Source organism: Cetorhinus maximus, chromosome 1, assembly GCF_964194155.1.
Source record: "Cetorhinus maximus chromosome 1, sCetMax3.hap1.1, whole genome shotgun sequence".
Classification (NCBI taxonomy): domain Eukaryota; kingdom Metazoa; phylum Chordata; class Chondrichthyes; order Lamniformes; family Cetorhinidae; genus Cetorhinus; species Cetorhinus maximus.
This window is the reverse complement of record NC_135879.1, coordinates 6,255,174-6,281,738: the sequence shown is the minus strand read 5'-3', so window position 1 is coordinate 6,281,738 and position 26,565 is coordinate 6,255,174. Positions and strand designations below refer to the sequence as shown.

Here is a 26,565-nt window from a genome sequence, read left to right as displayed (position 1 = left end):
ATGTCTAAGACCTTGGAAAAGGTGCAGAGGGGAATTGCCGGATTAGTACCAAAGATGAGGGGCTTCAGTAAGTTGGAGGGATTGGAGATGCTGGGATTGTTCTCCTTAGAGCAGAGGAGGTTAAGAGAAGATTTGATAGAAATGTTCCAAATAATAAAGGGGTTTGGTGGAGTAAATAAGGAGAAGCTGTTTCCAGAGGCAGGAGGGTCGGTGACCAGAGGACACAGGTTTAAGGTAATTGGCAAAAGAACCAGAGACGTTATGAGAATTTCCTTTTCACACAGAGAGTTGTTGGGACCTGGGACAGGCTGCTTGAGAGGGCAGTATTTAACAGTAAATTTCAAAAGGGAATTGGATAAGTTCTGCAGTAGGGAAACATCTGGAGGGCCATACGGGGAGTGGGATTAATCAGGTGGCTGGTTAAAAAAGCCAGCACAGACAAGGCGGGTCAAATGGCTTCTTTCTGTGTTGTAAGAGTCTAAATGCAGTATTGTGCCATGTACAGAACAAGGGGTCCCATTTTGGGTTCCAGTCTGTCCCACTCAGTCGCATCAAGGGCAAGTAGGGAAGGGCAATAAAAGCCACATCCCGAGAATAAATTATAAAAAAGACGTTGTTGTACGTTTATTGACAAAAAAAATGACAAAAAGGCTTTCTGATAATCGCTTGCTAGTCCAGAACTTGAATATTGTTGAAAAAAGAGATATGCTGTCAGAGCTTTTTACCTTGCACTCATCAGGACAGAGGCAAGAATGACAAATTTCAAAGGGAACAACGATTTATACTGCATGAGAAAAGTATGCTGATTGGTTAGCATGTTGATTCTGACTGGTCAAAGCATTGCCATGGAGAATGCACCAGGGAACCACTGACCCCCATATTTTTGTTTAATTCATAAAAGACGCAATGCTGAGACATGTTACTTATGCTTACAGAGTACAGGTCTCTGCATATGAATATATGTAGCTTCTAGAAAGTATAAGTGAGCCACATTGTGAGCCTGGCTGATAACCTTAAATTGGTTGTTAGTTTAATTCTTAGCACACTTGTCCGAGTGTGCTGAGAATTAAACTAACAATCAATTTAAACTTCGTCGGGCTCATGCTGTGGCTCACTTATGCTTGCTAGAAGCTACATATATTCATATGCAGAGACCTGGCAAAAGGAACATGTGCAGGGATTGTGCCTTTTTGAATTAAACAGAAGTTTGGGCCAATAGCTCACTGATGCATTCTCCATGGCAACACCGCAATCAATCAGAGTCAACCCGCCAAACCTTTTCTCATGCAGTATAGGTTGTTGCTCCCTTTGAAATTTGGCATTCTTGTATCTGTCCTGATGAGTGCAAGACAAAAAGCCTCCCTACATGTCTCTTTTTTCCAGCAATACTTTCTGATAACTTCACATGGCCAACAGTTCAGCTTAGACTTGTGAGATTCTGCCACTGGACTCAAAGTTGTATAATGACATGGAGTATTTGGCAAACTGATATGAATTCTGAGAGTTTTTTTCACTCCTCCAGAACAATGTTGTTACATATCATTCTGTTTGGCTTTGGTACTGGTAGGCCTCAGGCCTCTCGGTAGTTGAAAAACCTGTCCGCTGCTTGCTGCAACCACCAAAGGCACCACACGCTCTCCCCCAAGCCCCAGACACCCACCTATCACAAACAAGACCAACTCAATGGCAAAACAGTCAAAGCAAAAGAGGTAGCCCACAAACTCAAACGTTAACACAAACTTAAGAACAAAAAAACACAAAGGGGAAAAAACAAACTTACAGGAATATCCAAAGTCTGAGCGGCCTTTCTGTTCTGTGGAAATTTGATAAAATAAACCTTAAAGAAAATATGCAAAACAAAAGAAAAATGGATGAAAAAAAATTAAGGGTTCATAAACACAAACAAGTATAAAATGACAATCAGCTAGCCTCCGGAAACACTTGTATCAAAATCTCCTAATCAGTGGGGCTCTAAGTGCGGCTGATTGGATTTTATTTGACCCATTAAAATGTAATGACTAGGCTGATTGTATTCTGATGTTGAACTAGGTGTCATGCAGGCAATTGAAAAGAGTGTTCCAACCCTTCTATGGGCCATCTAATGGAGGGAATTGCTTTCAATGTCAATGGGCATTAGCATATGTATAAGCTTTTTTAGGACCCTGATGTAGCCATATGCTCCCCGTCCCCGAGCACATGTGTGGAGATAATCCGGCCAAATGTTATATAATCACACCGGCTGAGTTTGTGCAGAGGACTGGTGCCCTGAGACCACAGGTTAAAGACCCGTCATCAAGGGGTCTCTATAAGCCAGCTCCTGTGGGGCCCCTCCTCGTTAAGTTTAATGTCCTTCTAATCGGAATGAATCCATCGTGACATCTGCAGCAGTTTGTGCTGCGGGGAGGGGAGTAGGGCTGTGGAAAACCTTTCCAAAGTCTTTCAAGAAGATGAGAAAATGGCAGGGAATTGTTAACAATGATATACGTGAGGAAATGACCTTCTCTTCGATTAATCGCCACTGTTGAGGAAATAAAAGGGAAGAGTGAAATACTTTCATGGGCTTCGAGGCAGCCTCGAGATAGTGACAAGGGTTCAACGCGATTTAAACAGCATTGCTATGTAGCATTGCTGGGGAGCCAATAAATTGCCATGAGGACACCATGCTAACTAATACACCAAGACGCTTCATAACTTTGTTCCAATTAACAAAATGTTGAATTCTCCAGGCTGCTGAGAAAGTGGTGGGTGTTGAGTCACAAGATTGTACGGTCTGATCATTTCCCAGACTATGGGGAGAGAGAAGGAGTGTTCTAGGAATGTTACCGGGAGTCTGACTTTGGATTTATGGGCCCAAACACACTACTAGATGGTTGTTCTAGAGCATGAATAGAATATCGAATGGTTACATCACAGAAGGAGGCTATTCGGCCCTTCCAGTCCGTGCTGGCCCTCAGCAAGAACAATTTAGTTGCTCCCACTCACCTGCCCTTTCCCTGTGTGATTTTCTGTCTCTTCAGGTGTTTATCCAATTTCCTTTTGAAAGCCACAGCTGAATCTGCCTCCACCACCTCTCAGGCAGGGCATTCCAGATCCTAACCACTTGCTGCATAAAGAAGTCTTTTCTCATGTTGCTGTTGGTTCTTTTACCAATCACCTTAAATCGGTGGGGTCTGGTTCTCGACACTTCCACCAGTGGGAACAGTTTCTCTCTATCTACTCTGCCCAGGCCCTTTATGATTTTGAATATCTCTATCAAATCTCTTCTGAACCTTCTCTTCTCTGAGGAGAACACGCCGAGCTTCTTCAATCTATCCACACAGCTGAGGTCCCTCATCCCCGGACCCATTCTCGTGAATCTTTTCTGCACCCTCTCTAAAGCCGTCATATCCTTCCCAACGTGCGGTTCCCAGAACTGAACACAATTGGATAGCCGCACAATAGTTGATTATTTGCTTTGAACATTTCCATTTATTCATTTTGAAAAGAATTGGAGGCGAGGAAAAGGATTGTTTGACTGACAGTCGTGATCATCCAATCGGATAATGAAGGTCTATTTGCGTTCCTATTGGCTGTAAGTGGGGCGTCGTAGGATGGCCAGACTGTTGGGGTTGGAAGTGGAAGGTCATGTGACACTATATCCAGGAATACATTCAATGCTGTATTATATTATGTGTATTATATCTTGATCTATTATTTTAAAAATGGTCTTTTTTTTTATTGTTAGGAGTCACTCAGGTCTAAGCATTAATCTTCAGCTGTTAGGGTAATGAGGCAGCCCATCACTCCTAGGCTGCCAACTCTAGTTGGACATATTCCGAGAGATTTCATCACACAATTACCCATGTGCAACTACCCTGCCTGGTCAAAAAGCCCTTTGTTTCCCCATCTATTTCCAATGAATAGAACAAAAGTATTCAAAGGCTGTGAATTTTAATGCCATCTGTCCTTCCATTCCCCCCCACACAATGACTTTCCTCCTGGATGTTGCTCAGTACAGTAACATGGCTAGGAGATTTAGAATCTTCCATTCTGGGGCTGCCAGGGTAATGCTGGAGGGTTGGCAACCTAAGCTGGCTCCTGCCTCGATTTTCTCTCCTCCCCCCCCCGTTCTCTCTCTGTCTCACATCTCCCCGGGATATGTCGTTCTAATCAGCATTTCGGAATGACCAACGCTTCCTTGCCCAGCGACATTTAATTTGGATCGATATTTTTGACACTGCAAGTTTAACGTGCTGCTATGGATTTGTAACTTAAGAAAGTTTAGCTTTAGAAACCAGGCAAGAAGCAGTTACAGAGGAGAGCTGTTAAGAACTGCCTTAGTTTCCTTTCCCTCGTCTTTTTGCCCTTTTGGATACAGTTTCTCAAGTGCCCAGAAATAGGGCATTTGGTGTGCTGCTTTCCCATGGGTGGCATTGCAATGATTCTGGCCATCACCTGGTATCTACATGTACAATTTCCACCACAGATATGCTAAGAGGAACATAGGAACAGCAGGAGGCCATTCAGCCCCTCGTGCCTGTTCTGCCATTCAATTATATTGTGGTTGATCTATATCTGTGTCAGCTGTGGCTTAGTAATGTAGTGCTTGTTTCTCTGAGGGAGAAGGTCATGGGTTTCATGTCCCACTCTGGAGATATCAGCGCACAATATTGGTTGACCATCCCAATGCAGTACTGAGGGAGTGCTGCACTGTCTGAAGAGCTGTTCTTCAGAAGAGACATGAAACTGAGCCCCCATCTGCCCTCCTTGGTGGATATGATTCCTGTGGCACTATTTTGGCAAATAGCAAAGGCATTCTCCCTGGTTAACATTTAAACCTCAGCCAACACTCAAAACAGTTTAACATAAAAACAGAAAGCGCTGGGAAAAACCCAAGCAGGTCTGGCAGCATCTGTGGAGAGGGAAACAGAGTTAGTGCTTCTGGTCCAATATGACTCTTCTTCAGAACTCTAAAGAATAGTCATATTGGACTTGAAACGTTAACTCTGTTTCCCTCTCCACAGCTGCTGCCAGACCTGCTGGGTTTTTCCCAGCGCTTTCTGTTTTTATTTTAGATTTCCAGCATCCACAGTATTCTTCCTTTACTTAAAACAATCTATCTGGTCATTTATCTTGTGCTGTTTGTGAGAGCTTGCCATGTACCAGTTGGCTGCGGTGGTTCCTACATTATAACTGTGACTACACTTCAGAAATATTCCATTAGTTTTAAAGCGCTTTGGGATAGTCTGGCTTTGTGATAGGCCTCATTCTACCGCAAGCTTTTATTTCTTCCCTTAATTCCATCCATCAAACTTAACACCTGTAATCTGGAGCAGAAATCCAGGCTGATTTACCCCTCCCGATCTCGGACTCAGAAGCTATACTCCTCCTGCAGCCAGAAGATCTTACAGTGCAGAAGGTGGCCATTCAGCCCATCATGCCTATGCTGGCTCTTTGAAAGAACTACCCATTTAATCCCCCTCTCCCTCTGCCCTTTCCCCCGTGGCCCTGCAAATGTCTCCTTTCCAAGTAGTTGAAAGTACCATGTAAGATCCTGAGAGGACTTGATAGGGTGAATAATCGGAGGATGTTTCCTCTCGTGGGGAAGGTTAAAACTAGGGGACATAGTTTAAAAATAAGAGGGCTCCCTTTTAAGGCCGAGATGAGGAGAAACTTTTTCTCTCAAAGGGTGGTTAGTATGTGGAATTATTTTCCCCAGGAAGCAATGGAGAGCTGAGACCACAACCAGATCAGCTATGATCTTATTGAATGGTGGAGCAGGCTCAAGGGGCCAAATGGCCTACTCCTATTTTCCTATTTGTCCAATTTTCTTTTGAAAGTTACTTTTGAATCTGCTTCCCTCACCACTTTCAGACAGTGCATTCCAGATCACAACACCCAGTCTGAGGTGGGAGTAAACATACTTCAAAATGGTTCTGTCTGACCAAGTTGGGCTTTATGAGGCAGACTGGGATCTGGGAATGGGTGTAGTGCCATCCATGGAGAGTGAACACCTTGGCTTGCTTTCAACAGTAAAACAGCACGGTTTAGTGCCACATGCTCTGCCCGCTCTCCTGAGCATTGTAACTGACTGTAAACTCACACCATCTTCAGTTCCCTGCCCAAAAGGCAGGTCCATTCCACCAGTGCCCACGACCTCCATACCAGGTGGGGAAAGGAGACAGGTCCCAAATCCCAACCCAGCCGAAACGAGGATCAAACCCTTTGCGGTTGGCACCAATCTGCTCCACGATGGCCGTCTAGCATACCCCTCTCTCCCCTTCCCCAGAGTCTGAGCTGCTGTGCATATTGTAACCTGAAGCTATGGCTCAGAGGCCAGGGTGCTGCCCACTGTGCCACCAGACCTCCTAGATAAACCCACTATAAGAGGTAAAACCACATCAACTAGCACCACTGCTGTGTATTTCTCCTTCACTTTAACTTATAGGGTGTTACACACATCTCGTACCATATGGAGTGGTTGAGGTGAGTAGCATAGATGCCTTCGAGGGGAATCTCACGAAGTATATGAGGCAGAAAGGAACAGGAGGATACGGTGATGGGATGGGAAAGGTGAAGTAGGGTTGGGAGGAGGCATAAACTTTTTAAAAAATTAATTTAGAGGATGTGGGCGTCGCTGGCTAGGCCCAGCATTTATTGCCCACCCCTAACTGTCCTTGAGAAGGTGCTGGTCGACGTAGACCAACTGGTTTGAATGGTTTGTTTCTGCGCTGTAAATTTTTATGTAATTCTGAATAGATTATACGGATTAAATACATAAAAGAGCTGCCTTAAACAGCTCAATTATTTATGCAAAATTCAAAGCTTCCTTTGAACAAAATTTCATGTTATGAATCAAAAATAATCTTCAACTATAAACATTAGCAGATGTAAAATTTAAAGGTATTTTAGCAGAAACCTGCGGCTCATAGACACTTGAAAGGGTTTTAAGTGGCAAATGGATTTGAGCTCGCTGTGATTCAACATTTAACCCTTCATTGCTCACAAGAGCGACAATCAGGTTTGGAGGCTGAGCGATCTCTCATACCAGATGAAAGTGGAGTTCGCAATGACGTTTATGTCCTCTGGACCCATCTTTTGTTTTTTTTTGCTTGTCTTTACCTTGCACCATCATCCCTTTTGTGTCTCTGCCCAATCGCACGACATCCCTTTTGTGCTTTCCTCCCCTCTCCCAGCCTCTGTACTTACTTCACAGGATCACGGGAATTTTACAGAGCAGAAGGAGGCCATTCGGCCCAACAAGTCTGCACTGGCTCTCTGACAGAGCATTCTACTTAGTCCCACCACCACCCACCCCGCCCCCGCCTTATGCCTGTAACCTTGCACATTCTTTTTTCAAAACATTCAATCTCCAAGTGATTCTAGTTCTGATGAAGAGTTGTCAACCTGACATATTAACTCTGTTTCCCTCTCCGCAGATGTTGCCTGACCTGCTGAGCATTTCCAGAATGTTCTATTTTTTTATTGATTCTGACATTAATATTCTCTGCGTTAGGCAGCTGCTCAATGCATTTCACCTGAAAGAGATGTTAGTCTCTTGTCTGTGATCTCAGCCCCAGCCTATTCAGCCAAGATGATCCTAACCTTGGATTGGAAGTTCCTGTGCTTACAGGGCATGAAAAGGAAGAAAGAGTTGGCATTTATATAGCAACTTTTACGACCTTAGGGCTTGGTAAGACAATGAGGGATAGTATGAATGGTTTCCAGGACGCTCTCTGAATGTGGGGGATGGGCAGTTCTGATTCTTTAAAGCCCCTGTTCTACAATGATGCATTAATGCTTAAACGATCACTGTGGCCTGATTCTCCTCTCCTCTCAATGACATGTTTCAATAGCTTAACTAAATCCAGGAACAGGACTTTGTCAGGCATGAAAAACAAATTCTTCACAAATATTGCCCATGCCCCTCAAGAGTGACAAATTAAGTGCCCTAGGATTTTTATAAAAAGACGCTTTTCATGGCCATTGGACATCGAAAAGCATTTTACAGGCATTGAAGTATTTTTGAAGTGTAGTCGCTGTTGTAATGTAGGAAATGTGGCAGCTAATTTGCAGACAACAAGCTCTCACAAACAGCAATGTGATAATGACCAGATAACCTGTTTTGTCATGTTGATTGAGGGATAAATATTGGTCCCGAGACATCGGGGAGAACTCCCTTGCTCTTCTTTGAAATAGTGCCATGGGATCTTTTGTGTCCACCTCAGAGGAATGTCAGGGCCTCAGTTTAACAGCTCATTCGAAAGGTGCCATCCCCGACAGTGCAGCACTCCCTCAGTACTGCACTGCGGCATCAGCCAAGATTGTTGTGCTCAGGTCCTGGAGTGGGACTGATGCCCACAACCTTCTGACGCAGAGGTGAGTCAGGGCTGACACTTTCCCCTGGCCCAATACATTTCCCCACCCCACGACCTTCACAGTGACTGTGATAAGGGCTGGAAAGCTGAATATCTGAGAGGGGAATAGCTTTTAATAAAATCGCAGCGCTTATCTCAGGTCATCAGTACCACAAAGCAGTGAAGAAACCCAGGACCATCTACACGCTCAGCAGCACCACCCACAGAGACACAAGAGTAATGCGGCTGTTTGTAAATGAAAGCTCACAGCAATTGAAGCTGTAAGATTTACATTTGTTTGGAAGGGAGGATTTGATTGAAGATATCACATTCTAACTTGTATCTTTTCTCAAAGTCGTGTCACATGTTTCCACGGATAAGAGAGAAAGTTTGTGATTTGTAACTTGCAAAACCTGATGAAAAAATACTGTTTCTTTCTTAAAGATCTATAAATATCCATTACTGTTTATTTCCTAGTCTGCGCTTGGCAGAGTTTTACACTTCATCAACATTCACAACGGGAGAGGCAGATGAAGGAAAAGGAACAAAGACTTGCATTTCTAAAGCGCCTTTCACAATGCCCCCAAAGCACTTGGCAGCCAATGAAATACCTTTGAAGTGCAGCCAACATGGCAGCCAATTTGTGCATAGCAAGATCCCGCAAACCACAATGAGATAAATGATCAATTAATCAGTTTCTGGTGCTGCTGGTTGATGGATAAATATTGGTCAGGACTCCGGCGAGGACTCTCCTGATCTCCTTCGAAATAGAGGCAGGGAATAGTTTCTATCCACTTGAGAGGGAAGCCAGGGACCTCAGTTTAACGTTTCATCCAAAGAACAGCACTGGAGTTTCAGCCCAGATGATGCGCTCAAGCTGCTGGAGTGGGGCTTGAACCAATAATCTTCTGGGAAGAGTGTAACTCACTGAGGGAAGGCTAACATTCATACTTATTGTTACACCTAAAAGAATTAGTCACATATTTTGAGGAGTGTGACATTGAACCTTTAAGAGGCTTGTACTACAATCAGAGAATGTGGATTTAACAATGAGTCATTGCCACGGGAAAGCTGCAGGGATCACCTGATCATGAATCATGAACTCCCTCCCTAACAGCGCTGTGGGTGTACCTACATCATGTGGACTGCAGCACTTCAAGAAGGCAGCTCACCCCCACCTTCTCAAGAGCAACTGGGGAAGGGCAATGAATGCTGGCCTGGCCAGCGAAGCCCACATCCCGTGAATGAATTTAAAAAAAAATCATCTCTTTAACCCTGGCTCTTCACCAGGGTAAAGCCTTTAGGCCCAAGGATGCAGAACAGAAAGGGTCCCGAATACGTTATGGGTGCTGTACACAGTTGGGGCCGGTAGCCAACTTCTGGTTGTACTTGTTCCTCTCACGCGTCCCAACTCACACACACCAAGTTGTCTTGCTGTGCGCAAATTGGCTGCTGCATCTCCCAACATTATAACAGCGACCAAACATCCAAAAGTAATTCACTGGCTGCAAAGCCCTTTGGAGGGGTCTTGAACCATAGAATGGTTAGAGCACAGAAGGAGACCATTCGACCCACTGTGTCCATGCCAGCTCTCTGTAGCCCCGCAAATTATTTTTCTTCAGGTAATTATCTGATTCTCTTTTGAAGACCTCGATTGTCTCTGCCCCCACCACACTCTCAGGCAGTGCATTCCAGATCATGTGTAAAAAAGATTTTCCTCATGTTGCTATTGCTTCTTTTGCCAATCACCCTAAGCCATGTCTTCTGCCTCTTGATCCTTCCGCCACCAATGGGGACATTTTCTGCTTAGCTACTTTGTCCAGACCCCTCATGATTGTGACCACCCTTATCACATCTCCTCGCAGTCTTCTCAAGTTCTCTTGGAAGTTGCAAAAGGCGCTATATAAATGCTAGTCTTTCTTTTTTAAAAAAAGTGTTGACACATAGCAAAAGCAGAGGAGAGGATAGGAATGTGCCAAGGGGCTAATAGTATTAGAACAGGGATTAGGGCGAGAGAGGTGGAGGGCAGAAAGTCGGAGGTGGAAAGGGTTAAACGCGTGAGCACTTCAGTTGTTGCAATCAAGGTAGGATCTCCCGCCTCCTCACTTACTTTGCATGCATAGGCCGTCAGTGCAGTTTTTGGAGTCTAATACCGGTCCTTGACAATCCTTCCCGCCGGTTTTAGGGGCAGGGGCTGTGCACTCCCTCCTCCGCCAGTGCATGCATTCCGTCCCACACGGTGACCATTTGCTCCATTCCGTCCACCCACCATCAACTACAGTTCGACAAGAGAAAAACATCAGTACATAAGTATGATAAGGAAGGAGGTGTTGTGGCGGGGAGGGTAGGGGGAGATGAGTGGGTTCCACATGAACAAACTCAGCTGCATCCTTACTTGGGGAGGGGGAAGTGGTAAATGATCCGATTCCACGGTGTTAATGTTACGTTAATTGTATTGTTAAAGTTAAGGATAAACAGGTGGAGGGTATTGATTGATTAAGTACCTTGAGCACATATAAAAAGGGACTGCTGGAACATTGGGGGTTGGTAGGTAGGAGACTGAGGCATGTAATGCTGCATTCTGTGAATAAACCTACTATTAAGAAAATGATCTGTATCTAGGTTTATACCTGACCATCTGGCTGGGATCCATTTATCAGGTGGGGTGTGGGGTGGGGGGTGGATTCCTCAGATCTGAAAGAGACTATTGCTTTGCCCTCGCCCATTGGTAGACGTGAGAGATCTTTGGGTTAAAGCACTAATGATGCCGAAATTGTGCAGATCAATCGGCGAAGTCAATGAATATATTTGGAAGACGTTCTGGTGAAAGGGTAACGGCCTGAAATGACAATGCTGTTTCTCTCCATAGATGCTGCATGGCCTACTGAACTTTTCCAGCAGTTTTTGTTCTTATTTTAGATTTCCAGCATCAGCGGCATTTTGCTTTTACAAATATATCTGCGAGTGTTGCGTTGCGTTAGGAGCCGGTGTTTAATAAAGAAGGATTAATGAGCATCCGCTGTGATAGTGGAGACTCCTGGCAGAGCCATTCTGCAAGTTTAAAAACAAGCTCACGGGGAAAAATTGACAGCTTTTTGCCAACGGTGCTGAAATGGGCCATATCGGATTGACTCCTTGCTCTGTACCTCTTCCAATTTTTCTTTCGAATCAGATCTAATATCGTCTGTTTCACGCGATTATTGCAAAGCAATGGCTATGAGCACCAAAGCAAATCGCCAACCACTTTAGCACGCTCCCTGTGTGAGGGGAATTACCCGAGGCTGGGGATGGGAGAGGTGTCCCCTCACTGCTGGCCACCCAGGGGGATCCGGCGTAGAGCTTGGGTATTCAGCAGTGCTGAAGGTGGAGGTTGTGTTATTGGCTCCAACCTGCTCCAGAAGGAAAAGGAAGATAAATCCCAGAAACCTGTGCCTACTACATTACACCAAGGACATAGGGGGTCAGCCTGAAATCACTTTCTTGTACTGATATGTAAGAATTCTTCATATGAGTGCTTAAACTAGTTGATACAAGTAAATGATTATCTATCCTCCCATCTCCATTAGGGTTGCCAACTGGGGTTGGGCATATTCCTGGAGGTGTCATCACATGACTTGCCCCCACACTCCCGCCATTGGTCCATCCTAGAGGTGCCCACCTTCCCACGGCCAATCATAAAGTCAATTATTGCCCAATTTATTATCTGATTGGATGATACTTGACTGTTAGTGAAACAGTCTCTTTTCCGCCCCCCATCTCCGATGGGTTTTTTTTTTAATAGCTAGCGAACAGAAGTGTTCAATGAAAATATAAATTTTTTATTAAATGCCCCTATGATTTTCCTCCTGGAGATCCACCTTGAACTCCTGGAGGCTGCAGGGTAATCCTGGAGTGTTGGCAACCCTGGTTCCTAGCAGGTAATTGGAGGCCATCTTGAAAAGCCCTTCGATGGAGGCTGGGAGATTCAGAACATCAGACACAGAACCGCGGTGAAGAACCTTCATGGGTCAAGTGAGGTCGCATGAATTTTCTTCTTCAGCATAAATGGAAAAGGCTTTCAAAAACATTTCTAAAAAAGAGACAAAAGGCAGCTCCCACGAGTTGTTTAAGTGTCTCTTGCCCTTTGTGGCACCAATTTTAATCTAAAACATGAACCCCCTGCCCAGTTGTAACCTGTAGAGTTCATTCCACATTGCACCATGCACACCCTGTAGAATCTTGCAGCATATAAAGAGGCCATTCTGCCCATCGGGCTCATGCCGGTTCTCAGGAAGCACTGTCCGATTAGTCCCATTCGCTCCGCTCTTTCATATAGCCCATCAATACTTTTCCCTTCACCCGTATCTTCAATCCCCTTTTGAAAGATACTATTGAATCAGCTTCCACCACCCTTTCAGGCAGCGCATTCCAGGTCAGAACTCACTGCCTAAAAAATAACGCTCATCGACTGTCACCTGACTTTTGCGGCAATTATTTTAAGTCCACGTTGTCTGTTTACTGACCCGTCTGCCCGTGGAATCAGTTTTTCCCTCTCTACATCATAAAAACCTTTCAAAAATTTTGAACACCTCTAATTTGAGCCTATTCTGCTTTGGGGAGAACGATCCCAGTTTCTGCAGCTTATTGAAATATTATGTTTCAAAGCGTTCCACTGATAGTCCCCACCACGCACTCTCATCCTGAAATTATTGGAGGGAACATTTTCACATGAAGAAATGACACTGTAGCAAACAGTCAAAGGAAAAGAATTTCTCGTTGGCAAAGTTCCTGTAAAACCACCTTGCTCATACTATAGGGGTGATTCCATGATCCGACGCTCCCAACAATGATCAGCAATTGCAGGGAATGCAAGTGGGAAACCGTGAGCCCACAGCCCGGGATTTTCTCCAAACAAGCTTCCCGGGAACATCACTCCCCGCTGGAGTTGTGGTGGAATCAAGCCTTGCATATCCCAGTCCAGCCACCGAACAGGAGATGTCTATGTATTTATTTTACACAGATCGATGTCTTAACACCCTGGCGAAAACAACACACAAGAATGGAATGCGAGGGCATTAAATATTCACACACAGGCTTCCACGAATCCAAGTTCCAGCCTCGCATGGGCAAGGATGCACCACGGTGCTTTGTTTAACTAGGATGGAGGGCTGGGGCCTAACACAAGCTAGAGGCAATGCAATCTACGCAACCCCCCCAGTGTCACAGACTCGCAGGAAGAAACCAGTTCTGAAGTTTAAGGTCGGATTTTGTTTCTCAGGGACTTGAAGAGGTTTTAAATTGTGATTAAACCATTTAGGCTCATGGGTGACTAAATTGCACGAATAAATTCGAAATGGCTAATTAAATAAATAAATTTGCCAGTGTTCAGATTTAGTGTGCGATGTAGTGTCCGCAACAAATGGTTGGCTTTCTTGATGAAACTCCAGAACGAAAGCAAAGATGGTGGATGGAAACAAGGGCACTGGTCACTCTCCTGTGGTGCACACAGGAAGCCAAACCGCTGTCAGTCAGCCTGTCTGTCTGTCTGTCTATCTGCCTGCGTGCGTGTGTCTGCCTATCTATCCTTTATTTATAATGAAAATCACCCATGTAAACTGGTCATCCTAAAATCTGCCCATTCGGCTGTGTTTCCCTGCACCTTGCTCAAAATTCTTTCTGGAACCTTCTTTGAATTTTTTTTCCTCAGTAACTGAAAATCAGATTGTTCAAAATAGGGGTTTGAGTAAATTTTTAAGTCGTACATTGTATCTTATCGTCAGTGATCGAGACTATGGGAGAAAGCAAGATCAAGGCAGTGCCCACCAAGGAGAGTCTACATGAGGGAGAGGTTTCAAAGAGAAGGGGATCTCAGAGAGTGGAGATGGGGGTTGGAATGATAGAGGATAAGGAAGATGCTCAGTGCAGAGCCCAAGGGAAGAAAGGAGGGAAGACTACCAGGGAGAAATCTGGGGTGAGGCTTGGGAAGGTGGGGCAGGAGACATCAAGAATTTCAAAGATTAGGTGAAAGGGGTGAAACAGGGTGAGGAGCTCAGTAAAGGAGAAGGTGCCAGAGGAGTAAGAGAAGCGGTGAATGCATGTTACACCGTCACCAAGGTGGTATCGGATAGAGATAACATACAACCAGGCAGAGAGGACCTGGTAAGGGGTGAGGTGTCACCACCTGTCAGCCAAGTTTGAGTCAACGCCATGATGACAGTACAATCGTCCATCACCAGACAGTGAATGGCAAGGGCCTTGTTTCCGAGTGATTGCTCACTCTGAAGGAGGAGCAGAAAGAGGCAGTGTTTGTTTACCTACTACCAAAGTCCAAGGGGATAGCAGTGGATGGAATGAGTGGGACAGGAACAAAGATTGTAATATTACCAGTCACTGAGCAATGACGAGTACGAGTGTTGCAACTCAATCATCTTGGAGGACATTCTGGCACTACAGGACAAGACAGCTGTGTAGCGTTATGAGATGTAGAGGCTGATTTTAGTATCTGGCATTGGAACCAGTGGGAGGTGGTTGTGTCAAGAGTGGATCGTCCTCTTTCTTGGAGCTTCCAGGTCCATCTTGATTAACATAACTGGGTGAGCTGCAGGGATGAGACGAAATTTTTTAATCCATTCGTGGGGTGTGGGCTTCACTGGCTGGGCCAGCATTTATTGCCCATCCCTAATTGCCCTTGAGAAGGTGGTGGTGAGCTACCTTCTTGAACCGCTGCAGTCCATGTGGTGTAGGTACACCCACAGTGCTGTTAAAGGAAGGCAGTTCCAGGATTTTGGCCCAGCGACAGTGAAGGAACGGTGATATATTTCCAAGTCAGGATGGTGAGTGACTTGGAGGGGAACTTCCAGGTGGTGGTGTTCCCATCTATCTGCTGCCCTTGTCCTTCTAGATGGTAGTGGTTGTGGGTTTGGAAGGTGCTGCGGTTGACTGTCTTTGGGGAGGCGTGTTTTGGGGGGTGGGAACCATTAGCTGCTCAGGTATGAGGGGCCTACACACACACCTTAAACCAGCACTTTAAGCATTCAAAAGTGCAGTGACAGGAAGGTGACTGAGCAATTATGTAAGCGAATGCCTTTTTTTTGACAGAACATTTTTTGGAAGTAGAGAATGGAGGTCTGTTTGCTTTTGCGGGGGGGGGTCATCAGTCTCTGGTTTCTAATGGTTAACCTGAACCTCACAGAAAAGCTGTGCTCCATACAACAAACCACTATGACACACTGGCCGACCTTCACTGGTTAAAGCCCCCATACACGTCAACATATCTTGAGTCTCTCCTACACCATTCCCATCATGCATTCAATAATAGTTCTCACAGATGCATGGACCTCATTATATTAACATTGGGCTGAGGTATATAGATGCTGCCCTATGTATGAAAAAAAATCATGGATACTATGAGTAGCCCTTAGTGTCCAAGGAGCTATCATTGCATTGGGAAGGAAGGGACGGGGTAGAATAATGGAGAAAACTGAAGAGCCATTGACTATTGCTTGGAACGTGGACATTGACTTGCATGACCCTGTGCAGACGTTCTTGGACTTGCTGCACATTAATGGGACTAGTGGTTATGGTTGAAATTTAAACTCACATCTCTGAATCATTAGCTCAGGCGTCTGGGTTACTGGTCCAGTAACATAACCACTGTGCTACCAAACCCTTTTTTGTCATTGGGAACTATTAAAAGTAATGTTAAAAGTAGGTTTACCCAGAAAACAACATGTCAGTTGCCTGCTTTCTACCTGCGTGGAGTGCAGGTTGACTGTTGATGCTGTCCCTTTTATTCTATGAGCTATAATTTTTCTCACAAGTCTGTTGTGTGGCACTGTATTGAATGTCTTTTGGAAGACCATGTACATCATATTAACAGCATTATCCTCATCAACCCTCTCTGTTACTTCTTCAAAAAACTCCAGCAAGTTGTTTAAACACAATTTTCCCTGAAGAAATCTATACTGGCTCTTCCCAATAAACCCACATTTTTCCATGTGACAATTAATTCTATCCAGAATAATTGTTTCTAGAAGCTTCCCCACCACTGAAGTTAAACTGACTGGTTTTTAATTGCTGGGCTTATCCTTGCAACCTTTTTTGAACATGTTTGCAATTCTCCACACCTCTGGCACCACCCCTGAGTCTAGGGAAGACTGAAAGATTATGGCCAGTGGCCCTGCAATTTCCACTCTCACTTCCTTCAATATCCTTGGATGCATCTCATTCTGTCCCAGTGCCTTGTCAACTTTAAGTGCAGACAGTTTATCCAATACCTTCTCCTTATCAATTTTGAACCCTTCTCGTGACAGAGTTTCCCCCTCTATCAACATGGCATGGGCAGTACCTGCTTCCTTGGTAAAGACAGATGCAAAGTATTCATTAATTGTATCATAAGGTTTAGAATGATGGTGGAAAAGGACAATGGGCAATCCAGGGTAAGAATAATTAACTGGAGGAGAACCAACTTCAATGGGGCAAGAACAGAGCTGGACCGGATAGACTGGAACCAAAGGTTGGCGGGAAAAACTGAACAATGCTGAACAATGGGCTACCTTCAAAGAAGAAATGGTTCGGGCACAGTCAAAGTATATTCCCTCAAAAGGGAAAGGTAGGGCAAACAAATCCAGAGCTCCCTGGGTGAAAAAGCCTCAGCTATGTCCCCTGTCTCCATGTGCAAATCTCCTTTTTGGTCCCTAATCAGCCCCACTCCTCCTTTTACCACCCTTTTAATATTTGTCCATAGAAAACTTTGGGATTCCCCTTTATGTTGGCTGTCAGTCTTTTCTCATAATCCCTGTCCACTTATATCCCTCTTTGATTCTTTACCTCCCCTCTGAACCTTCTGAATTCAGCTTGGTTCTCAATTGTATTTTCTACCTGACACCTGTCATAAGCACACTTTTTCTTCTTTATCTTAATTTGTACCCCCTTTTTCATCTAGCCAAATTGATTCTGTCCTTGAACCCTCTGGGACATCCTCTTTCCCCAGCACTGCAATGCTCTCCTTAACCCAATACAGCCTCCCCTCCTCCTTTTCTCCCTGCCCTATCTTTCCTGAACACCTTGGGCAGAATTTTCTGCCTGTTGGGCGGGCGGGCCCGACCCAATCTCCGGTGGGCGGGGAGCCGATCCCCGCCGGAGAAGCGGGTCCCACCGCCATTTTAAGTGGGCGGGCCTTAAGCGTGACGTCCGGTGGGAAGCACTATGCACTTCCTGTGCGGGCAGGGGGGGATTCCCCAAAAGCAAGAGTGCACTCTTTCGTACATGCGCACAGTAGAGCGCACATCTCCCTGAGGCTAAGTGCAGCCTCAGGGAGATCGCTTCCACTTTGAAAAAGATTAAAATTAGAAAAAAAAATCCTTAACATGTCCCCCTCATGTGACAATGAGATGGGACATGTTCATAAATTACACTAAAACTTCATTAAACTTTTTAAATCCCTACATAAAACCTCATTCCGCTGGTGGATGAGGTTTCATGTGTTCTCTATTCCCCGCTGGGGCTCCTGGCCTGCCCACTGACCTTAAGGTTGGACGGGCAGGTCCTTTAATTGTCTCAATTGGCCATTGACAGGTCGGCGGGCCCGCAGCTGGTTTTGCTGCACCCCCACCTTCCTGCAAATTTAAATGGGGCGGGATAACGTTGGGGGAATCCCCTGACATCATCCCGCGTCATTTTACGCGTCGGCGAGCAGGCCCCACCCCCTGCTCGTCAATGGCAATATTCAGCCACTTGTACCCGGGAATATTTAACACCCAGTTCTGGCCTTCCTTGAGCCAGGATCCTGTTATTGCCACAACATCATATTCCACATGGCAATCTGTGCCTGTAACTCCCCAATCTTATTTACTACACTCCATGTATTCACATACATGCACAGTAACCCTGATTTAGACTTCATTACTTTCTCCCTTACCCTGACTCCGCCTATTAACTTACTATTCTCTATTCTAGTGCTATCTGTCTCTCCCAGTATTTTGTACACCTTGGTATTCCTCTCTAATACTTTTTCTTGGTTCCCACATCCCTGCTGAGTTAGTTTAAAGCCTCCCCAACAGCATTTAGCAAAACGCCCCGCAAGGAACTCAGTCCCGTTCTGTGCAGATCAACCCGTCCGGCCTGCACCGGTGCCACCTACCCCAGAGGCAGTCCCAGTGTCCCAGGGATCTAAAGCCCTCCCTCCTGCACCATCTTTCCAGCCACATAATTAACTGCCTTATCCTCCAAGTTCTGTACTCTCTTGCATGTGGCACTGGGAGTAATGCGGAGATTACCACTTTTGAGGTCCTGCTTGCTAATTTTCTACCTAGCTCCCTAAATTCCGTCTGCAGGACCACATCCCCCTTCCTACCTAAGCCATTGGTACCAACATGGATCACCACCTCTAGCTGTTCACCCTCCCACAGAAGAATGTCCTGCAGCCGCTCAGTGACATCCTTGACCCTGGTACCGGGGAGCAACTTACCATCCTGGAGTCACGACTATGGCTGCAGCAATGCCTGTCTGCTCCCCTAACCAATGAATCCCCTATCACTATTGCTCTTCCTTTCTTCTCCCTCCCCTCCTGTACAGCCGACCCACTCGTGGTGCCACAAACTTGGCTCTGACTTGCACTCCTCTGAGCAACCAACGTCCTCATCAGTATCCGAAACAGAAAACCGATTAGCGAGCGGGACTCCAGGGGACTCCTGTACGACCTGTCTGGTTCTCTTGCCTGCTGGCCATTCCCTTTCTGCCTTCATGCTCCTAAGCTGCGGTGTGGCCACCTCTCTGAATGTGCTATCCATGTAGCTCTCAGCCTCGCGGATGTGCCACAGTCACTCTAGCCACCGCTTGAACTCCAAAACGTGGAGCTCAAGTTTCTGCAGCTGGCAGCACTTCCTGCACATGTGGTCGTCTAGGACACCAGCAGTGTCCTTGACTTCCCACATATTACAGGATTCTCATTCCACATGAACGAGCTGCCTTGCCATGTCTTAACTTTACTTCCCTTACGTTAACTTTATTTTACTTTGGTTTACTGACATTACTTTACGTTACTGGCCCTGACTTCCCCTCATTCCAAGTGTTTCTTATTCAAATCCAAGTAGCTACTTCTTTAAAAATAATGCGCTTTTCTAATTTACATTTATTTAAAGACACTTCCTAACAGCAGTTTCTTATCAACCAATGAACGTAGGGTTTTCCTGTGATATCACTGTTTGATTTTTTTTTCAAGCTCAGCTCCGAAGGTGAGGTTTACACGCAGGTCGGTTTCTGCTCAACTGCTCCTATTCCTGACTTAGAATAATTCCGATATGTACCACACCCCCTTCCCCCGTGCACTGAATTCCCACGTGAGCCCTAATTCACTACTCACTTGGTCTCCATCTCACTGTGGTGTAGTCGCCTGTCCCCTCCTCTTACTAACCTTGGTCCAAACATGGAAAAAAGAGCTGAATTAATAGGTGAGGTGAGAGTGGCTGTCTTTGACATCAAGGCAATATTAGACTGAGTGTGGCATTAAGGAGCCCTAGCAAAATTAATGCCAATGGGAATCAGGGGGAAAACTCTCCGCTGGTTTGACTCATGCCTAGCACAAAGGAAAATGGTTGTGGTTGTTGGAGGTCAATCATTCCCGGGACATCGCTGCTGAGTTCCTCAGGGTGGTGTCCTAGGCCCAACCATCTTCAGCTGCTTCATCAATGACCTTCCCTCCATCATAAGGTCAGAAATAGGGTTGTTCACTGACTGCACAATGTTCAGTACCATTGCCAACTCAGATACTGAAGCAAGTCCGTGTCCATATGCAGTAAGACCTGGACAACATTCAGGCCTGGGCTAATAAGTGGCAAATGACATTTGTGCCACACAATTGCCAGATAATGATTATCTCCAACAAGTGAGAATTTAACCATCTCCCCGTTGGTAATCAGTGACATTACCATCATTGAATCCCCACTATCAACATCCTGGGGGTTACCATTGACCAGAAACTGAACTGGACCAGCCATATAAATATTGTGGCTATAAGAGCACGTTAGAGGCTGGGAATTCTGCAGTGAGTAACTCACCACCTGACTCCCCAAAGCCTGTCCTCCATCTACAAGGCACAAGTCAGGAGCCTGGATGAGTACGGCTCCAACAACACTCAAGAAGCTCAACACCATCCAGGACAAAACAGTCTGCTTGATCAGCGCTCCATCCATCAACTTAAACAGTAATTCCCTTCCCCACTGACGCACAGTGGCAACAGTGTGTACCATCTACAAGATGAACTGCAGCAACTCACCAAGGCTCCTTCAAAAGTACCTTCCAAAACTGCGACTCTATCATCTAGCAGGACAAGAGCAACAGACACAGGGAACACCAGCACCTACAAATTCTCTCCAAACCAACACCATCCTGAAAGGAACTATATCGCTGTTCCTTCACTGTTGCTGGGTCAAAATCCTGGAACGCCCTAACAGCACTGTGATGTACCTACACCAGTTGGACTGTGGTGGTTCACAAAGGCCGCTCACCACCACCTTCATAAGGGCAATTAGGGATGGGATGGCCTTGGCAGCGATGTCCACATCCCAAGAAAGAATAAAAAAAGACATGTGAAAGCCATACGGCTCCCAGTTAATTCCTGAGCCACCACTAAATTGCAGTGGGCTCAGGGGTAATTGTTGTTAATTGGCTTATTAATGAGCCTAATTGACATCCTGCTGCTGGCGGCCAGAGATCCCACGTCAGTCCCTTCTACCCTCCGATTTAATTGGGGAAGGATTTGCCGCTTCTGGGTGATTGACACAGGGCCTCTTGTGTGATTAACACGGTCCGGCTGCCATGGTTCCCATTGCAATGGACTGGATGAAATTCAGCCCAGATGATATAATTGAGGTGTCTAAAATGATTGAAGGATCAGGTAGATGCAGAGAAACTATTTCCTCCGACAGGAGGGCCCAGAATAAGGGGATGTGAGCTTAAAGTTAGAACCAGACCATTTGAGGTCTTCACATCTTCACTCAAAGTAGAGTGGAAATCTGTAACTGTCTCCGTAAAAATCTGTTGAGGCTGGGGGTCAAGTGAAAAAAGTCAAAACTGAGCTTGGTAGGTTTTTTGTTAGGCAAGGGTATTAGGAGGTATAGAATCAAGGCAGGTAAACCGAGTTTATATACAGATCAATTAATGTGCAGAACAAGAGAACTCTTAAATAATACCAAACGAAGACAAATGGAGTTCTTCGGACATGTTATTCATGCAGAAGGGTTGGCGTGCCCAATCAACACTGGAAGGATTAACAGAAGAAGTGCAAGAGGCCAACATTGGAGGAAGCAACTAGACAACATTAAAGACCGACTTAACCAGAAGTCCAACAGCCAGGTCATCCAATGTTGCTATGATTGGAAAGTTTGGAAGACCATGGTTGCCTATGCCACTCGGCATGGCACTGAGGCGACGACGATGCAGATCAGCCAAGATCTAACCGAATGGTGGAATATGGCTCGAGGGGCTGAATGGCCTCCTCCTGTTCTTACATTCCTAAATTGCCAGCCCTTTGTGCAACTTTCCTGATCTTCATCCTATTTATTTCAGAGTAATGGAAATTGGGCGGGGTCTAGAAAGGGCAGATGATTCGTCAAATTATTGCCCAGTCAATGATAACAAAAATCTCCCTCAGTGCCTTTCATGGGCACTGCAAGTCAATTGCTTTGCATTCGTAGGCAATAAGCGCTATAAATCAATAGCCTAGTACAGAATTACAAGTCAATGTCTCACATGAGCAAGGCAAGTCAATTGCTTAGTATAGTATTACACGACAAAAATCTAGTCTGAGCACTAATCAATAACCAAGTATAGACACCACAAGAGAAGAACCTTTAGCAGATACTGCAAGATGGATAGAGTACTCTCGCATCTTAAATGATAATTGACCTGAAATCTGTTCGCTGTTTCAATTGAAGAGTTGCCCAGTTTCATTTAGACAGGACAATGTCTGTGTTGAAATAGAAGACAAAGAAGTTCGGAATGAATGCACCACTCCGCTCTGCAAACTAATATTCAAAAAGGGTCAAACTGTGAGGCAGGGCAGGAGAAAATAATATTTCACCAAACAGTGCGACGCATTGGGCATTGTGAGTCCGCTGAGGTTCACATTTACCAGGGCACATGGTGGTGCAGGCAATTTTCTGGACACTCTGTCCCTCGCAGAAGGCGCCTCCATTGAGTGGTGCGGGATTGGTGCAGGTGCGCGTGCGTTTCTGGTAGCCCCGTCCACATCGACTGTTACAGATAGACCACTCTGTCCACGTCGACCAGCCACCATTAACTAGGGGAGAGGAAAAGGGAAGAGGGTGAGATGTCTTTATGATTGCGTCTGCAAAACTCCAATTCAGCGTACGTCGACCCAGTTGGATCTCGCACTGGAACATCCAAACCAAATTATGTTTGAAATGAAGTATAATGAAATGTTGTCAATAAATCACATTTTCCAAGCACTGAACATTAAGGCTATGATCATTTGAAAGACTTTTTTGAGGGGGAAAAATACTAAAATATATTAAAGGAAAAGAAAGACTATAGCGCCTTTTATGACCTATAAACAATACGCAAAAGTTATTTTGTTTTAAGTGTAGTCACTGTTGTAATGTCTGAAATGTGGTATTCATTTTACACACAGATAGATCCCACAAGCAGTGAGATAACCGGCCAGATAATCTGTTTTTTTAGTGAGTTTGGTCGAGAGATAATTATTGGACCAGGACATCAGGGAGAACTCCCCTTCTCTGCTTTAAACTAGTGTCATGGCAACTTTTAAATTTAATAACCTTATTATCTGCAGCAATAAAACCCTGTACCTGTTATGATATCATTATCCTCCAGTGATAATACCCCAGAAAATGCTGTCGGTTCAGGATTTGTGGAGACTGTGCAACTTAACTGGCTTAGTGGTCGTTAACCTACATTGATTCTCAGTTAAGCAACACCTCGATTTTAAATTTCTTATCCCTGTTTTCAAAAACTTCCATGGTCTCGCCCCTCCCGATCTCCTCCAGCCCTACAACTCTCTGAGATCTCTGAGCTTCTCCAATCCTAGCCTCCTGAACATCACTGATTTTAATCGCTCCACAATTGGTAGCCATGTCTTGGCCCTAAACTCTGGAATTATCTCTCTAAACTGCTCTACCTCCCTACCACTCTTTCCTCCTTTAAACCCTCCTTAAAACCAACCTCTTTTACCAAGTTTTTGGACAACTTTCCCAATATTTTTTTTATGTGGCTTGATGCCATATTTTGATTGTTAACATGTAACGTTGTTGTTGTTGTTGGGTTTGTGACTCAGTGCCGTTTTTGCCCCTTGAATGGGTATCATTAAATCACCATGGGGCTGTTAAACTGGGGCTGTGCTAATCTCAACCCTGTGAAGTAGGCACATGCTCGATCCTCCATGTCTACAATGTGAAGGCAATGAGAGCGGCTTCCAACACATTGTGTGGTCCACAGGTTCACTATAGCAGACATAACTTTCAGTGCTTCCCATTACATGTTCTAGTGAAGGAATATAAGAAAGATCGAGAACATTGGAGTCATGAAGTGGCTATTCAACACCGTGAGGCCTCTTCCACTATTCAATTAGATCATGGCTGATCGGTACCTCAACTCTACTTACCCACCTTTGCTTCATATTCCTTGATACACTTACCCAACAAACACACCTCATTCTTAAAGGTCTAATTAACCCCCTGAATCCTTAGCCTTTTGGAAGTGAGAATTTCCATTACCCCTTGTGTGATGAAGTACTTCCCGATATTGCTCCTGAATATCCTACCTCTAATTGGATTATGTCCCCTTGCTCTTGACTCTCCCACCAGAAGAAATAAGTTTCTCTTGTCAAATATGGTATTTTAAACACAGAGTCACAGAATTTTTAATGGCACAGAAGGAGGCCATTCAGCCCATCGTGTCTGCACCGGCTCTCCAAATGAGCATTATGACCTAGTGCCATTGCCCTGCCTTTTCCCCGTACCCCTGCACATTGTTTCTATGCAAATAATCATCTAATGCCCTTTTGAATGCCTCGATTGAACCTGCCTCCACCACACTTCCAGACAGTGCATCACAGACCCGAACCACTCGTTGTGTGAAAATGTTTTTTCTCGTGTCACATTTGCTTCTTTTGCAAATCACTTTAAATCTGTGCCCTCTCGTTCTTGATCCTTTTACGAGTGGAAACAGCTTCTCCTTATCTACTCTGTCCAGCCCCCTCACAATTTTGAACATCTCTATCAAATCTCCTCTTAGCCTTCTTCTCTCCAAGGAGAACAGTCCCAACCTCTCCAATCTATCCTCATAGCTGAAGTTTCTCATCCCTAGAACCAACCTTCTGCACTCTCTCCAATGCGTTCACATCCTTCCTATAATGTGGCACCCAGAACTGTACACAATATTCCAGCTGAGGTCTAACCCGTGTCTTATATAAAATCAGCATAACCTCCCTGCTCTTATCCCTATGCCCCTTGATCAGATCACCCCTCAATCTTACATACTCAAGGGAATGCAAGCACCTTTATGTAAGCTCTCCTCACAATTTAACACTTTAAGGTCATTCTGGTGAATATCCTCCAAGGCTGATCTATCCTTTCTGAGTTGGGAATTGAATTTGTTCGGTGCTGACCAAGGCTCTAGACAACTTTGTATTCTAGTTCTCTTGAGATAAGGGCCAATATTCTATTAGCTTTTTTAAAATAGCTTTTTGTACCTGTCCACTAGCTTTTAGTGGTTTGTGTAATCGGCTCTCAAAGCTTTGCAGCCCTGGTTTCTCATCACTTAGAAAGTAGAAGTACTGTCAGAGATACTGGATTGCATTCAAGGTGTTTTGTCCCCTGTATGCTATCATATACTTTGCGATGGATAAATCTAGAATCTTGCAGCGCAGAAGGAGGCCACTCAGTCCATTGTGCTGGTTCTTCAAGAGAACTCTCCCATTAATCAAACCTACTCTCTCCCCATGTCCCTGCCAAGCCCCTTTTGAAACATCCAACTGAATCTGCTTCCAACACCCTTACAGGCAGCGCATTCCAGACCATAAAAACTCATTGCGTTAATCTCTCTTCCGTCTCCCCTCTGGTTCTTTTGCCATTTACCTTAAGTCAGCCTCCTCTTTTTACCAGCCTTCCTGCCAATGGAAACCGTTTCTCCTTATCCACTCTATCAAAACCCTTCCATAATTTCAAAGACTTCTGTTAAATCTCCCCTGAATCTTCCTCCACTGTATAAGGAACAATGCCAGCTTCTCAAGTCTCGTCTCCAGATCTTGAGGTAAACAGAGGCCAGTTCACACATTGTGCCGTCTGCCTCCTGAAGATCTTCAGACACCCAGAAATATAGTGGACAACACTCTTTATAAATCAATGGTTAAGCATCAGCTGGAGTACTGTAGGTGACTACGAGGAGGATGTAAAGGGTACAGAGGAAGTTTACCAGGATGTCATCAGCAATGAGAGAATTAAGTTATGAGGAGAGAATAGAAAAGTGAAGAGTATTCTCCTTAGCACAGAGAAGGTTAAGAGGTGACATTATAGAGGCTTACAAGAAGGTGAAATGGAAAAAGAATTCCCACTGGTGAGTGGGTCAAAAGTTTGAGATCATAAATTCAAAATCCTTGGAATAAGATCTAGAGGGGAGTTGAGGAGATGTTTTTCGCTTAAATAGTTGTTGGGATCTGCTTCACTCTACCTGAAAAGGAAGTGGCAGTTGATGCCATAAATCATTTTCAAAGGGTGTTGGATAGGTACTCGAGGGTGTTGGATAGGTACTCGAGGGTGTTGGATAGGTACTCGAGGGTGTTGGATAGGTACTCGAGGGTGTTGGATAGGTACTCGAGGGTGTTGGATAGGTACTCGAGGGTGTTGGATAGGTACTCGAGAGTGTTGGATAGGTACTCGAGGGCGTTGGATAGGTACTCGAGGGCATTGGATAGGTACTCGAGGGCGTTGGATAGGTACTCGAGGGCGTTGGATAGGTACTCGAGGGCGTTGGATAGGTACTCGAGGGCATTGGATAGGTACTCCAGGGCATTGGATAGGTACTCGAGGGTGTTGGATAGGTACTCGAGAGTGTTGGATAGGTACTCGAGGGCGTTGGATAGGTACTCGAGGGTGTTGGATAGGTACTCGAGAGTGTTGGATAGGTACTCGAGGGCGTTGGATAGGTACTCGAGGGTGTTGGATAGGTACTCGAGAGTGTTGGATAGGTACTCGAGAGTGTTGGATAGGTACTC

The 26,565-nt window shown here is 45.1% G+C and overlaps 1 protein-coding gene across 1 annotated transcript in view; it reads right to left on the bottom strand.

Moving 5' to 3' along the window:
• Positions 1–26,565, bottom strand: part of LOC144698978 (netrin receptor UNC5C-like) — a 328,929-nt gene that overhangs the window by 32,045 nt on the left and 270,319 nt on the right. Inside the window, exons 6-8 of the mRNA XM_078570534.1 lie at positions 22,447–22,614; positions 10,447–10,611; positions 1,781–1,837 (exon numbers count right to left, since the gene is read on the bottom strand). Of these exons, the coding sequence (XP_078426660.1) occupies positions 1,781–1,837; positions 10,447–10,611; positions 22,447–22,614 (390 nt within the window). The remainder of the gene's footprint in view (positions 1–1,780; positions 1,838–10,446; positions 10,612–22,446; positions 22,615–26,565) is intronic.